This window comes from Anomaloglossus baeobatrachus, chromosome 10 (assembly GCF_048569485.1).
Source record: "Anomaloglossus baeobatrachus isolate aAnoBae1 chromosome 10, aAnoBae1.hap1, whole genome shotgun sequence".
NCBI classification, from domain to species: domain Eukaryota; kingdom Metazoa; phylum Chordata; class Amphibia; order Anura; family Aromobatidae; genus Anomaloglossus; species Anomaloglossus baeobatrachus.
This window is the reverse complement of record NC_134362.1, coordinates 39,088,126-39,102,474: the sequence shown is the minus strand read 5'-3', so window position 1 is coordinate 39,102,474 and position 14,349 is coordinate 39,088,126. Positions and strand designations below refer to the sequence as shown.

General features: G+C 49.2%; 1 protein-coding gene across 1 annotated transcript in view; it reads right to left on the bottom strand.

Annotated features, from left to right (window-relative positions):
• The window catches only part of PACS1 (phosphofurin acidic cluster sorting protein 1), a 141,671-nt gene that overhangs the window by 33,051 nt on the left and 94,271 nt on the right, over positions 1–14,349 (bottom strand). The window contains exons 16-19 of the mRNA XM_075326269.1: positions 6,777–6,931; positions 6,564–6,674; positions 5,110–5,215; positions 3,265–3,307 (exon numbers count right to left, since the gene is read on the bottom strand). Of these exons, the coding sequence (XP_075182384.1) occupies positions 3,265–3,307; positions 5,110–5,215; positions 6,564–6,674; positions 6,777–6,931 (415 nt within the window). The remainder of the gene's footprint in view (positions 1–3,264; positions 3,308–5,109; positions 5,216–6,563; positions 6,675–6,776; positions 6,932–14,349) is intronic.

Here is a 14,349-nt window from a genome sequence, read left to right as displayed (position 1 = left end):
GTGGTAGCATGGGGGTCTACCTGAGCCGAGGGGCCCACAAGTGGTCCCGGCTCCGGCTGAGTCAGTGTAACAGGGGTCGAGCATTGCTCACAGTGAGGGTAGGTGGAACCCGCAAGCAACATAGCCCCACAAGAGGTACAGGTCTCAAAGAAACCCTGTGCCTTAGCGCTCTTGCTCCTTGTGGACGACATGCTGTTGTGTCCCAGGAGAGTGATCACAGAGGGTAAAAGGGAAGAGTATACAGCCCGGCCGAACAGAGATCTATATATATATAAAGATATATAATACGTATCTATTCAGGCAACCCAGGGGGACCAGCACCGGATGACCGGTGTGGCTTACCGACCGCTAAAAAGCGGCGTGTGTGTCCTCCAGATTCCCTGCTCCATGTCTCCCAGCGGTGAAGAGCTCTTTCCTGATGAATCTCCAGCTCAGAAGGTCTGAAAAAAATGGCTGCTGGAGCTCTCAGAGGGGGAGTGGAGCGGTGGGCGGCACCAGGAAAAAGTGCGGGAATCTGGGGTCCCTATTGTGATCAAAGAGGGGGGAGGAAGCATACAGGATGCTCCGGCCCTCACTGCCGACGTCAGGACGGCTGTCCCGCCCCTACCCTGACAGACAGGTCCGGGGGCGGGAGTCTTGCCAGTAGGCCGCAACTGAAGCCGGGGACTAAATTTATGACCGCGGCCGACAAGCAGGCGCGGTCGGCGCGGAAGTCCCCCGGCTTTCACGGATCAGCAGCCGCTGTGTGTCCCAGGCAGCGTCCGGTCGGCTGTCCCGCCCCTACCCTGACAGACAGGTCCGGGGGCGAGATTTTGCAAGTAGGCCGCAACTGAAGCCGGGGACTAAATTTATGACTGCGGCCGACAAACAGGCGCGGTCGGCGCGGAAGTCCCCCGGCTTTCACGGCCTAGCAGCCCTTGCAGCGTCCGGGTGCCAGGCGCTCCATGAACCGTCCCCATGGGGACACAGAGTACCTGACAGATGCAGGGCCCGGTCCCTGATAAAGAAAATACTCCGGTCCGGCAGATTCCACACTGGGGCTGCGGAGGGAGCACGGTCCCAGTACCTGGATGACCGCTCAGGATCCCACTTCTCCCAGAGCCCCCAAGGGATGGTGAAGGAAATACGACATGTGGCTCCAGCCTCTGTACCCGCAATGGGTACCTCAACCTTAACAGCACCGCCGACGTAGTGGGGTGAGAAGGGAGCATGCCGGGGGCCCCGTGGGAGCCCTCTTTTCTTCCATCCGATAAAATCAGCAGCTGCTGCTGACTAAAATGGGAATGCATGAGTGGATGTGTGCCTCCTTCCACACAAAGCATAAAACTGAGGAGCCCGTGAGGCACGGGAGGGTGTATAGGCAGAGGGGAGGGGTTACACTTTTGAGTGTAATACTTTGTGTGGCCTCCGGAGGCAGAAGCTATACACCCAATTGTCTGGGTCTCCCAATGGAGCGACAAAGAAATGAGGGGTGCGTCTTAAAATCCAAATGTAGCTTACCGGGTGCTGCCAGCGCTTGTCAGTACGGCGCTGTTGTGTGCATCGGCTCCACTCTGTTTGGCTCTGCTCTGCGCGGCTTGTCTGTTCTGCTCGGCGCGCGGCTGCTATGTGCTGCTCGGCACGCGGCTGCTTTGTGCTGCTCGGCACACGGCTGCTATGTGCTGCTCGGCGCGCGGCTGCTTTGTGCTGCTCGGCTGCTATGTGCTGCTCGGCACGCGTCTGCTATGTGCTGCTCGCCACACGGCTGCTATGTGCTGCTCGGCACGCGGCTGCTTTGTGCTGCTCGGCACACGGCTGTTATGTGCTGGTCGGCGCGCAGCTGCTTTGTGCTGCTCGGCTGCTATGTGCTGCTCGGCACGCGTCTGCTATGTGCTGCTCAGCGCGCGGCTGCTATGTGCTGCTCGGCTGCTATGTGCTGCTCGGCACGCGTCTGCTATGTGCTGCTCGGCGCACGGCTGCTTTGTGCTGCTCGGTGCGCGGCTGCTTTGTGCTGCTCGGCGCACGGCTGCTATGTGCTGCTCGGCACACGGCTGCTATGTGCTGCTCGGCGCGCGGCTGCTTTGTGCTGCTCGGCACACGGCTGCTATGTGCTGCTCGGCGCGCGGCTGCTTTGTGCTGCTATGTGCTGCTCGGCGCGCATCTGCTATGTGCTGCTCGGCGCGCGGCTGCTATGTGCTGCTCGGCTGCTATGTGCTGCTCGGCACGCGTCTGCTATGTGCTGCTCGGCGCACGGCTGCTTTGTGCCGCTTGGTGCGCGGCTGCTTTGTGCTGCTCGGCGAGCGGGCAGTCATTCTGAAGATATCAGGGATTCAAATAATGGCGCCTAGAGTCAGCGCCTACGCAGATGAAGCTCTCAGCTCAAGCTGTTATCTGTGCACGCGCCGACTATGACCGACATTATTTGAAGCCCTCACCGTAGACCGCCACCATCTTCAGAATGGCCGGTGACTCCCTGCCCCCCGCACAGAGCAGAGCGGCGTCACCGGCCCCGCACAGAGCGGCGTCACCGGCCCCGCACAGAGCGGCGTCACCGGCCCAGCACAGAGCGGCGTCACCGGCCCCGCACAGAGCGGCCTCACCGGCCCCGCACAGAGCAGAGCGGCGTCACCGGCCCTGCACAGAGCGGCGTCACCAGATCCGCACACACAGAGCGGCGTCACCGGCCCCGCACAGAGCAGAGACCGCAGTGAGTATCTGGGCTGCATCACCCCGCTTCGCTGCTGCCCCCTCTCCCTGGTAAGACACCACCAGATTATAAAACGGACCCCATATTTTGGGGTGCGTCTTATAATCCGGTGCGTCTTAAAAAAACAAAAAATACGGTATTTTTTTTAGTTTTTGCATGCGAGGAAAACAGATGACACCGTGATGATAAAAATGGACACAGGGACCAAATATGGAGCGCACTGATGACGAAGGATCAATTTTTTTGCATGCAAAAAAAGAAAGAAAAAAAACTTTTTTAAAAAAAGACAAACGACCGGATGAAGCCTAAAGTTACCGCTGGTCGCACATGCAGGATACCAATAGATCGACCAGAAGAAGAGAGAATGCTGCTGCTGATCACATCGGAAAACAGAGGGATCGGACAGTGGAACTCCAATTGCCCAATCCTTATTTCTCCAGAAATCATCTATTGGGGAGGGGCGAGTCGGGGTTTTTTTTTTTAGACATTAATAATCTGACCCCTTGAAAAACTTTTTTATTTTGCAAAAAAAAAAGTATATTTTTAACACTACGGTGACAGGAAAATGAGCCGCTTACCCCAATGAACGGTATGAACTTCTGATAGGAATCATCCTCCTGACTGCGAAAAGAGAAGGCAGAAAGTCACCGATAATATTCCAAAATGCAATAGTTAGTGTCATTATCATTACTTGGCGCTGCAGACAATAACTGAGATCAGCAGCTTGGCCTGAGTTGGCGGCATGTGCTCAAGATGGAGGCACGTGCTGCTCACAGTCGCTGTCAATGACCGAGATCAGCGACTGTGAGCGGCAGGTGCCACCATCTCGAGCACGTGCCGCTCACAGTCGCTGATCTCAGTCATTGGCTGCAGCGCTGCAGCCAAAAACAGACACCGGGAACAGCGGCGAATACTCAATGCTGGATCCGGGGAGTGTGAGTAAAGCACACTTTTAATAAAGCAAACTGCAGTTTGAAAGAAGGGTTGGCCAAACCTGGAAAAAAAAACAACTCAGAACTACCATGTTTCCCCACGAAAATAAGGCCTAGCAGGATTTTTCAGACTTTTTGGAGTAGGCTTGAAATCCCTACTCCAAAAATAAGCCCTAGTTGCATACACAAACAAACAGTATCCTGAAATAGGACTTGTGCAGCTCTGTTTCAGGATACGTAACCTTTATTGTCCTCTTGTGTTGCTCTAAGCTCTGGTAAGTTAAGAGAATGAATATTCACCCTCCTGTCCCATAATCTCACCCATCGCTCTGAGTCCTGCACTGCACCCGCACTCTGTATAACCGGTACTGCTGGCCCAAGGATCGCATCGTAATCATCAATGGACGCTCCTCAGGTGATTGTCAGATCAGGAGTACCACTGATGATTGCGGTGAGCAAGCGCATGGCTAATTAAGGGAATGAATATTCACCCTCCTCTCCCATAATCTCACCCATCGCTCTGAGTCCTGCACTACACCCGCACTCTGTATAACGGGTACTGCTGGCCCAAGAATCACGTCATAATCATCAGCGACTCTCCTCAGCTGGTTGTAACAGCTGCATAGATATGTACGCTGTCACTCTCAGATCAGGAGTACCACCGATGATTGCGGTGAGCAAGCGCATGGCTAATTAAGGGAATGAATATTCACTCTCCTCTCTCGTAAGCCTATCCACCGCTCTGAGTCCTGGACTGCACCCGCACTCTTCCTGCTGTATTAACGCTACTGTCAGCCCAAGAATTGCACCACACTCATCGGCGGCTCTCCTCATCTGAAAGTGACAGTGTGTATGTCTATGCAGCTGTTGATATGTGGATGAGAGTGATGCGATCTTTGAGCTGACAGTACTAGTAATACAGCAGGCAGATTTCGGGTGTAGTGCAGGACTCAGAGCGATGGGCGGGATTACGAGAGAGAAGAGTGAATATTCATTCACTTAACTAGCCATGCACTTGCTCACCGCAATCATCGGCGGTACTCCTGACCGGAGAGTGACAGCATGAATGTCTGTGCATTTGTCACTCTCAGCTCATGAGATATACCGAAGATTGTGGTGCGATCCTCGGGCACTAATACAGCAAACAAATATAAGACACCCCCCGAAAAGAAGCCCTAGCACATTTTTCATAGAAGAAAAGAATATAAGTCCCTGTCTTATTTTCGTTATGTGAATAAGAAAAAAAAACACTGGAAGCGCAAACTTATTATAACTACGACATCAGCACTAAACCGGAGGACGGATTCCAGGGGTAAGTATGGCTCCTCTTATTCCTTTATTTAAAAAAAAAAAAAAAGGAGTAGAGAACCTCTTTTGTGTGACATCTTATCTCACGAAAAATGTACATTAAATTAAAAAAAAACAAAAAAAAACAAAACTTCACAAGCCCTAAAATAAGCAACCGTTACCTGCAATATTCGGACTACTCACAGTTTATGTTTGCAGGTTAACATGGCTTCCGCAATTGGCAGCTGCTGGGAGTTGTTGGCTCCGTTCACATATTGCATGATTCGCCCGAGGATGTCAAAGGAGGGTTCTTCATAGAGGACAAAAAAAAGTGAAAATATTGTGGAAGGCTGAAATATTCCATACACAATTAGCAGTTGTTAAAGGGAACCTGTCACCAGATTTGGTCCCTATAAGCTGCGGCCACCACCAGTGGGCTCTTATATACAGCATTCTAACATGCTGTATATAAGAGCCCAGGCCGCGCTGTATAATGTAAAAACACTTAATACTCACCTAAGGTGCGGTGCGGTGCGACTAGTCAGATGGGTGTCTCTGTTCTCCGGTACCAGCACCTCTTTTGTCCATCTTTGTCCTCCTTCTTCTGAAGCCTGGGTGCATGACACATCCTATGCCATCCACACTAGCCGGCATTGAGGTCCTGCGCAGGCGCACTACAATACTTTGATCTGTCCTGCGCAGGACCTCAATGCCGGATAGTGTGGATGACGTAGGACGCGTCATGCACCCAGGCTTCAGAAGAAGGAGGACAAAGATGGACGAAAGAGGAGGCACCGGACCTAGAGAACGGAGACGCCCATCTGACCAGTCTGCACCGCACCTTAGGTGAGTATTATAAAGTGATTTTTATGTTCTATACAGAGGCCTGGGCTCTTATATACAGCATGTTAGAATGCTGTATATGAGAGCCCACTGGTGGATCCTGAAGCTTATAGTCGCCAAATCCGGTGACAGGTTCCCTTTAACCCCTTCTTGCTACAGACAGTTTTGGCATCACTATCGGCCATGAGGTCATCCCTTTTGGTTCGATGGAAACTGCTGGAGCGGCTGCTCTTCTGCAGGTGGTGGATTTCGCGGGAAAGGATGATTTTTTTTTCTTTTAGAAACATTGATTCCCATCAGAACTGAAAAAACCCTTTCAATTTCCACTTAAAAGGATATGGGCATATTTTATTGCTTATATGCATGTATTTTGGACTAAAAATCACTTTTGCATTTGGGTTTCATTGAAAGAAATATTTGTTTGCTTACAATTTCCTGAGTGAGGAGTTAACTGAGACTCCATCAGCGAGCTCTTTCTGATGAGAACTTCTAACTCCTTTGTCTTTTTTATGAGCTCCTCTGCTATGATTGATGAACACAGACCACATCATAGTTGAGCTGAACTTTAATGGGGTAATAAATTGGATGTTAAACAGAATAGAGAGTTACAAAGTCCTTTAGAAGGAGCTCACTAATGGATCCTCAGTTAACTTATTCTGCAGCCGACAAACAAGCCTATAACAGGCAAACGGTGCAAATTTTTTAATGACATCCAATTGTAAAAATGTTTTTTAGACCAAAATACTGGCATATAAGTAAAAATATGCCCCAAAAGGTAGATGAAAAAAAAATTACAACCAACCTCACGCACTCACCTACAGATGGAACCTCAGATTTACTGAACATCTCTCTCCAAGAAGGGTCAAAGAACAAAGATGCATATCGCGAATCCAAAGAAGAGATGTATTTACATACGGGATGAGACCCTGCGAGAAAAGTAAACAAAGACAAAAAAACCCCATAAAATATGCATAAAATAATATCCACAAAAACAAGGCTCAGTGACAATATCCTGATCAGTCACTCACCGAGGGGAACTAAGAGGAAGCGCAGGTAGCCCAACCAGTCCGGGGTCCGTCCGGCTAAATTTGTAACATATGCTCCGAGCAGAAAGCTGAGGAAGGTGTGCCCCCCTACACACACAACTTTCAGAGGTCGCGGTGGTCCCGGGGCCATGTGACAGCTGGAAACAAACAAAAAAAAAAAAGAACACAATATTGTGAATTTATTTTTCTTTGTCGCTCCATTGGGAGACCCAGACAATTGGGTGTATAGCTTCTGCCTCCGGAGGCCACACAAAGTATTACACTCAAAAGTGTAACCCCTCCCCTCTGCCTATACACCCTCCCGTGCCTCACGGGCTCCTCAGTTTTATGCTTTGTGTGGAAGGAGGCACACATCCACTCATGCATTCCCATTTTAGTCAGCAGCGGCTGCTGATTTTATCGGATGGAAGAAAAGAGGGCTCCCACGGGGCCCCCGGCATGCTCCCTTCTCACCCCACTACGTCGGCGGTGCTGTTAAGGTTGAGGTACCCATTGCGGGTACAGAGGCTGGAGCCACATGCCGTTTGCCTTCACCATCCCTTAGAGGCTCTGGGAGAAGTGGGATCCTAACCGGTCATCCATTCACTGGGACCGGGCTCCCTCCGCAGCCCCTGTGGGAATCTGCCGGACAGGAGTCTATGTATCCTCAGGGACAGGGCCCTGCATCTAAAGGTACTCTGTGTCCCCATGGGGACGGTGTATGGAGCGCTTGTTTCACAGACGCTGCAGCAGCTGCTGGTTTGTGAAGACCGGGACTTCCGCGCCGACCGCGCCTGTTTGTCGGCCGCGGTATTAAATTTAGTCCCCGGCTTCATTGCGGCCTAGTACCATAACTCCCACCCCCGGGTCTGCCAGTCAGGGGTAAGGGCGGGACGGTCGACCTGACGTCGGCAGTGAGGGCTGGAGCATACTTTAGGTTTCCTCCCCTCCCCTCACTGATCACTGTAGGGCCCCAGATTCCCGCACTTTACTGGCTCCCTCCTCCCCTGAGAGCTCCGGCAGCCATTTTTACACACATTCTGCCGGTGGAGGATTTCAGGAACGAGCTCTGGGAGACCTAAGGCAGGGAATCTGGTGGAACACCGGTCACCCGGTGCTGGTCCCCCTAGGGTGCCGGAGTATATATATATATATATTTGTATATATTTTCTCTGTTCAGCTGGGTTGTTTGCTTTTGGCTATATACCCTCAGTGATCACTCTCCTAGGAGACAACAGCATGTCGTCCACAAGGAGCAAGGGCGCTAAGGCAAAGGGTTTTTTTTGCAACCTGTACCTCTTGTGGGGCTATGTTACCTGCGGGTTCCACCTACCCTCACTGTGAGCAATGCTCGACCCCTGTTGCACTTGCTCAGCCGGAGCCTCGGTCACTAGTGGGCCCCTCGGCTCAAGCAGACCTCCTGCTTCCCCTGTCCAGGCGGCAGGGACAGAGTTTGCAGTTTTTGCTGAGAAACTCTCTGAGTCGCTTTCACAATCCATGGCTCAGTCTATGGACAAATGGTCTGCCAAGCTACTAGAAGCCTTGCAGTCCAGACCGGTCCTTACACAGGCCCCGGGCACTGTTGGGTCATCGCCTCCAGGCCCCTCTCGGTCTGCGCCGCAGCGTGCTCCCGGGGTGGCCCCTAGGTCTCACGTGGAGGACTCCTGCACGGACCACAGTCCCAGACCGGCTAAGCGGGCTCGCTGGGAATCTTCCCCGACTTCCTCACGCTGCTCGGGGTCTCAGCTTGAGGACTCTCTGGAGGATGAGGCGGACGTCGCAGCTCAGGGCTCTGACCCTGACGTTGCTCTCAATCTTGATACACCTGAAGGGGACGCCATAGTAAATGACCTTATCTCGTCCATCAACCAGGTGTTAGATATATCTCTCCCGCCGCCACCTGTAGAGGAGTCGACTTCTCAGCAGGAGAAACCCCAGTTTCGGTTCCCTAAACGTACACGGAGTGCGTTTTTCGATCACTCTAACTTCAGAGATGCTGTCCAGAAGCCCAGAGCGGTTCCGGACAAGCGCTTTACTAAGCGCCTTACTGACACACGTTACCCCTTCCCCTCTGACGTAGTTAAGGGTTGGGCTCAATGTCCCAAGGTGGATCCCCCAGTCTCTAGATTGGCGGCTAGATCTGTGGTATCGGTTGCAGATGGCTCATCGCTAAAGGATGCCACTGACAGGCAGATAGAGCTCCTGGTGAAATCCATCTATGAAGCCACGGGCGCGTCTTTTGCCCCGGCTTTTGCAGCCGTGTGGGAACTCCAAGCTATCTCAGCTTGTCTGGCTGAGATTAATGCGGTCACATGTAATTCTGCTCCGCAGGTTGCGTCTTTGACTTCTCAGGCGTCAGCTTTTTCTTCCTACGCCATGAACGCAGTTCTAGACTCTGCTAGCCGTACAGCGGTGGCATCCGCTAACTCTGTGGCAGTCCGCAGGGCCATGTGGCTGCGCGAATGGAAGGCAGACTCGGCTTCCAAGAGGTTCTTAACCGGTTTGCCGTTTTCTGGCGACCGCTTGTTTGGCGAACGATTGGATGAGATTATTAAGGAATCCAAGGGAAAGGACTCCTCCTTACCCCAGTCCAAACCGAAGAGACCTCAGCAACGGAAAATACAATCGAGGTTTCGGTCCTTTCGTCCCTCCGCCAAGCCCCAATCCTCTTCGTCCAGCAGGCCGGAGAAAGGCCAGAGGAACTCCTATGCGTGGCGGTCCAAGTCACGCCCCCAAAAGGCCGCAGGAGGCACTGCTTCCAAGGCGGCCTCCTCATGACTCTCGGCATCCCCGAACCGCATCCTCGGTCGGTGGCAGGCTCTCCCGCTTTTGCGACGCCTGGTGGCCACATGTTCAAGACCGATGGGTGAGAGTCATTCTGTCTCACGGTTACAGGATAGAGTTCAGTTCTCGTCCCCCGACTCGTTTCTTTAGAACCTCTCCGCCCCCCGAGCGAGCCGATGCACTTTTTCAGGCGGTGAACGCTCTGAAGACAGAAGGAGTTGTGATCCCTGTTCCCCCCCAGGAACATGGTCGCGGCTTTTACTCCAACTTGTTTGTGGTGCCAAAGAAGGACGGCTCGTTCCGTCCCGTTCTGGACCTCAAACTGCTCAACAGACATGTGAGCACCAGACGGTTTCGGATGGAATCTCTCCGCTCGGTCATCGCTTCGATGTCACAAGGAGACTTCCTAGCATCGATCGACATCAAGGATGCTTATCTCCATGTGCCGATCGCACCCGAACATCAACGCTTTTTGCGTTTCGCCATCGGGGACGAACACCTTCAGTTCGTGGCATTGCCTTTCAGCCTGGCGACAGCCCCACGGGTGTTCACCAAGGTCATGGCATCTGCTGTGGCGGTCCTACACTCTCAGGGCCACTCGGTGATTCCCTACTTAGACGATCTTCTGGTCAGGGCACCCTCTCAGATGGCGTGTCGAAACAGCCTTTCCGTCGCTCTGGCGACTCTCCAGCAGTTCGGGTGGATCATCAACTTCCCAAAATCCAAGTTGACACCGACCCAATCACTGACGTACCTTGGGATGGAGTTTCATACTCAGTCAGCAGTAGTCATGCTACCGCTGGACAAACAGCTTTCGCTGCAGGCAGGGGTGCAATCTCTTCTTCGGGGTCAGTCACACCCCTTGAGGCGCCTCATGCACTTCCTGGGGAAGATGGTGGCAGCGATGGAGGCAGTGCCCTTCGCGCAATTCCATCTGCGGCCACTCCAGTGGGACATTCCCCGCAAATGGGACAGGAGGTCGACTTCCCTCGACAGGAACGTCTCTCTTTCCCTTGCAACCAATACGTCACTTCAGTGGTGGCTCCTTCCCAACTCTCTGTCGCAGGGAAAATCCTTCCTACCCCCCACCTGGGCTGTGGTCTCCACTCACGGTGGGTCAACCGTGGGCGCTCCCAGACCGCCCAGACTTGCTGTCACAAGGGCCGTTTTTTCCATCTGAATTCTGCGGCCCTCAACCTGACTGTGTGGCCATTGAGTCCTGGCTCCTAGCGTCCTCGGGTTTATCTCAAGATGTCATTGCCACTATGAGACAGGCCAGGAAACCAACGTCCGCCAAGATCTATCACAGGTCTTGGAGGATCTTCTTATCCTGGTGCTCTGATAATGGTTTTACTCCCTGGCCCTTTGCCTTACCCACTTTTCTTTCATTCCTTCAATCCGGAATGGACAAGGGTTTGTCTCTCGGCTCTCTCAAGGGACACGTTCCTGCAGGGAGTTTGCCACATAGTCCCACCTTACAAGCGTTCGCTGGAACCCTGGGACCTTAACAGGGTGCTAACGGCTCTTCAGAAACCACCTTTCGAGCCGCTGCGGGATGTCTCTTTATCACGTCTTTCGCAGAAGGTGGCATTTCTAGTGGCAGTTACATCGCTCCGTAGAGTGTCGGAGCTGGCAGCGCTGTCATGCAAAGCCCCCTTCCTGGTTTTTCACCGGGATAAGGTGGTTCTGCGTCCTGTTCCGGAATTTCTCCCTAAGGTGGTATCTCCTTTTCATCTCAATCAGGATATCTCCTTACCTTCATTTTGCCCTAATCCAATTCACCAATGTGAAAAGGATTTGCACTCATTGGATCTGGTGAGAGCACTCCGGCTCTACGTGTCTCGCACGGCGCCCCTGCGCCGTTCAGATGCTCTCTTTGTCCTTGTCGCTGGCCAGCGTAAGGGTTCGCAGGCTTCCAAGTCAACCTTGGCTCGGTGGATCAAGGAACCGATTCTTGAAGCCTACCGTTCTTCTGGGCTTCCGCTTCCTTGGGGCTGAAAGCCCATTCTACCAGAGCCGTGGGTGCGTCCCGGGCATTGCGGCACCGGGCTACGGCTCAGCAAGTGTGTCAGGCAGCTACCTGGTCTAGTCTGCACACTTTCACGAAACACTATCAGGTGCATACCTATGCTTCGGCAGACGCCAGTCTAGGTAGGCGAGTCCTTCAGGCGGCGGTTGACCACCTGTAAGAGGGGGCCGTTTTTCGGCTTTTTTTTATCGAGGTATTCTTTTACCCACCCAGGGACTGCTTTTGGACGTCCCAATTGTCTGGGTCTCCCAATGGAGCGACAAAGAAGAAGGGAATTTTGTTTACTTACCGTAAATTCCTTTTCTTCTAGCTCCTATTGGGAGACCCAGCACCCGCCCCTGTTCCCTTCGGGCTTGTTGTTCTTTTGTGTACACATGTTGTTCATGTTGAATTGTTCTTTTGGTTCATGGTTTTCAGTTCTCCGAACATCCTTCGGATTGAATTTACCTTAGACCAATTTATAAGTTTCCTCCTTCCTGCTTTTGCACCAAAACTGAGGAGCCCGTGATGCACGGGAGGGTGTATAGGCAGAGGGGAGGGGTTACACTTTTTAAAGTGTAATACTTTGTGTGGCCTCCGGAGGCAGAAGCTATACACCCAATTGTCTGGGTCTCCCAATAGGAGCTAGAAGAAAAAGGAATTTACGGTAAGTAAACAAAATTCCCTTCTTTTTAAACGTGCTTGCAAAAGTTTGAGGTTCACTTTATTTAACTCCTTAAGGACCAGGGATTTTTATTTTGATTTTGCTTTTTCCTCACCTCCCTCCAAAAGGCGACTGAAGGACCCCGGAGAGAGGGCTAGGTGTAAAAAAAAACAAAAAAAAAAAACAACCCGCAATTCTGGTGTTTTGATTTTTATTTTCTCCTTACGGTATTCACCGATCAGGTTAAATAAATCCATCTTTTAACAGAACGGACTTTTACAAGCACCGCAATATCAATAACTTTATTTTTTACATTTTTTTTTTCCTTTACTTTTAACAATTGATTTTATTTTTTTTTTTTAAAATACAGGGCGATATCGAATAAGTCTATTTTTTTTATATGTTTCCTTATTTTTAAACGGGGAAAAATAAGGAGGGGCTGAATTTTTATTTTTTTTTCATCATTTTTCAAAAACTTTTTTGTAAATACACAACTAAACCGAATAAGAGTATTTTTTTTACATTTTTTTTTCTTTTAACAACTGATTTGTTTTATTTTTTTAAAATACAGGGTGATATTGAATAAGTCTATGTTTTATATTTTCCTATATTTTTAAACGGTAAAAAAGAGGGGCTGAATTTTTATTTTTTTCATCATTTTTCAAAAACCTTTTTTAAATACACGGCCATACCAAATAAGAGTATTTTTTTACCTTTTTACAATTTTTTCCTTTTAACAATTGATTTTTTTTTTTTAAATACAGGGCGATATCAAATAAGTCTATTTTTATATATTTCCTTTATTTTTAAACAGGGAAAAAAGGGGGTTGAACTTTTTTTATTTTTTCATCATTTTTCAAAAACTTTTGTAAATACACAGCCATACTGAATAAGGGTATTTTTTTTTACCTTTTTACATTTTTTTTCTTTACTTTTAACAATTATTTTTTTCTTTTTTAAATACAGGGTGATATTAAATAAGTCTATTTTTTCTATGTTTCCTTTATTTTTAAACAGGGAAAAAGGAGGGGCTGAATTTTTATTTTTTCATCATTTTACAAAACCTTTTTGTAAATACAGAGCTATACTGAATAAGGGTATTTTTTTACCTTTTTACATTTTTTTCTATACTGTTAACAACTGATTTTTTTTTAATTCTTTTTTAAATACAGGGTGATATTGAATAAGTCTATTTTTTATATTTTCCTTTATTTTTAAACAGGGACAAAAGGGGGGCTGAATTTTTATTTTTTCATCATTTTTCAAAAACGTTTTATAAATACACGGCCATACCGAATAAGAGTATTTTTATTTTTTTTTTACCTTTTTTCCTTTTTTACATTTTTTTCTCCTTTACTTTTAACAATTGATTTTTATTTTTTTTTTTAACCCCTTCAGCCCCCGGGCACTTTCCGTTTTTGTTTTTGCTCCCCTTCTTCCGAGAGGCGTAACTTTTTTATTTTTCCATCAATCTTGCCATATGAGGGCTTGTTTTTTGCGGGACGAGTTGTACTTTTAAATGAAACCATAAGTTTTACCATATAGTGTACTGGAAAACGGCTAAAAAATTCCAAGTGCGGAAAAATTGCAAAAAAAGTGTGATCGTACAATAGTTTTTGGGATATTTTATTCACTGTGTTCACTATATGGTAAAACTGAGGTATCTATGTGATGCCTCAGGTCGGTGCGAGTTTGTAGACACCAAACATGTATAGGTTTACTTGTATCTAAGGGGTTAAAAATTCACAAGCTTGTCCAAAAAACGTGGCGCACGTTTTGGCCCATTTTCCAAAACCCGTAGCGTTCTCATTTTTCAGGATCTGAGGCTCAGTGATGGCTTATTTTTTGCGTCTCGACCTGACGTTTTTAACGGTACCATTTTTGCGCAGATGTTACGTTTTGATCGCCTGTTATTGCATTTTGTGCAAAATTTGCGGCGACCAAAAAACGTAAATTTTGGCGTTTGGAATTTTTTTGCCGCTACGCCGTTTACTGATCAGATTCATTGAGTTTATATTTTGATAGATCGGGCATTTCTGAACGTGGCGATACCAAATATGTGTGTATTTTTTATTTTTTTAACCCTTTAATTTTCAATGGGGTGAAAGGGGGGTGATTTG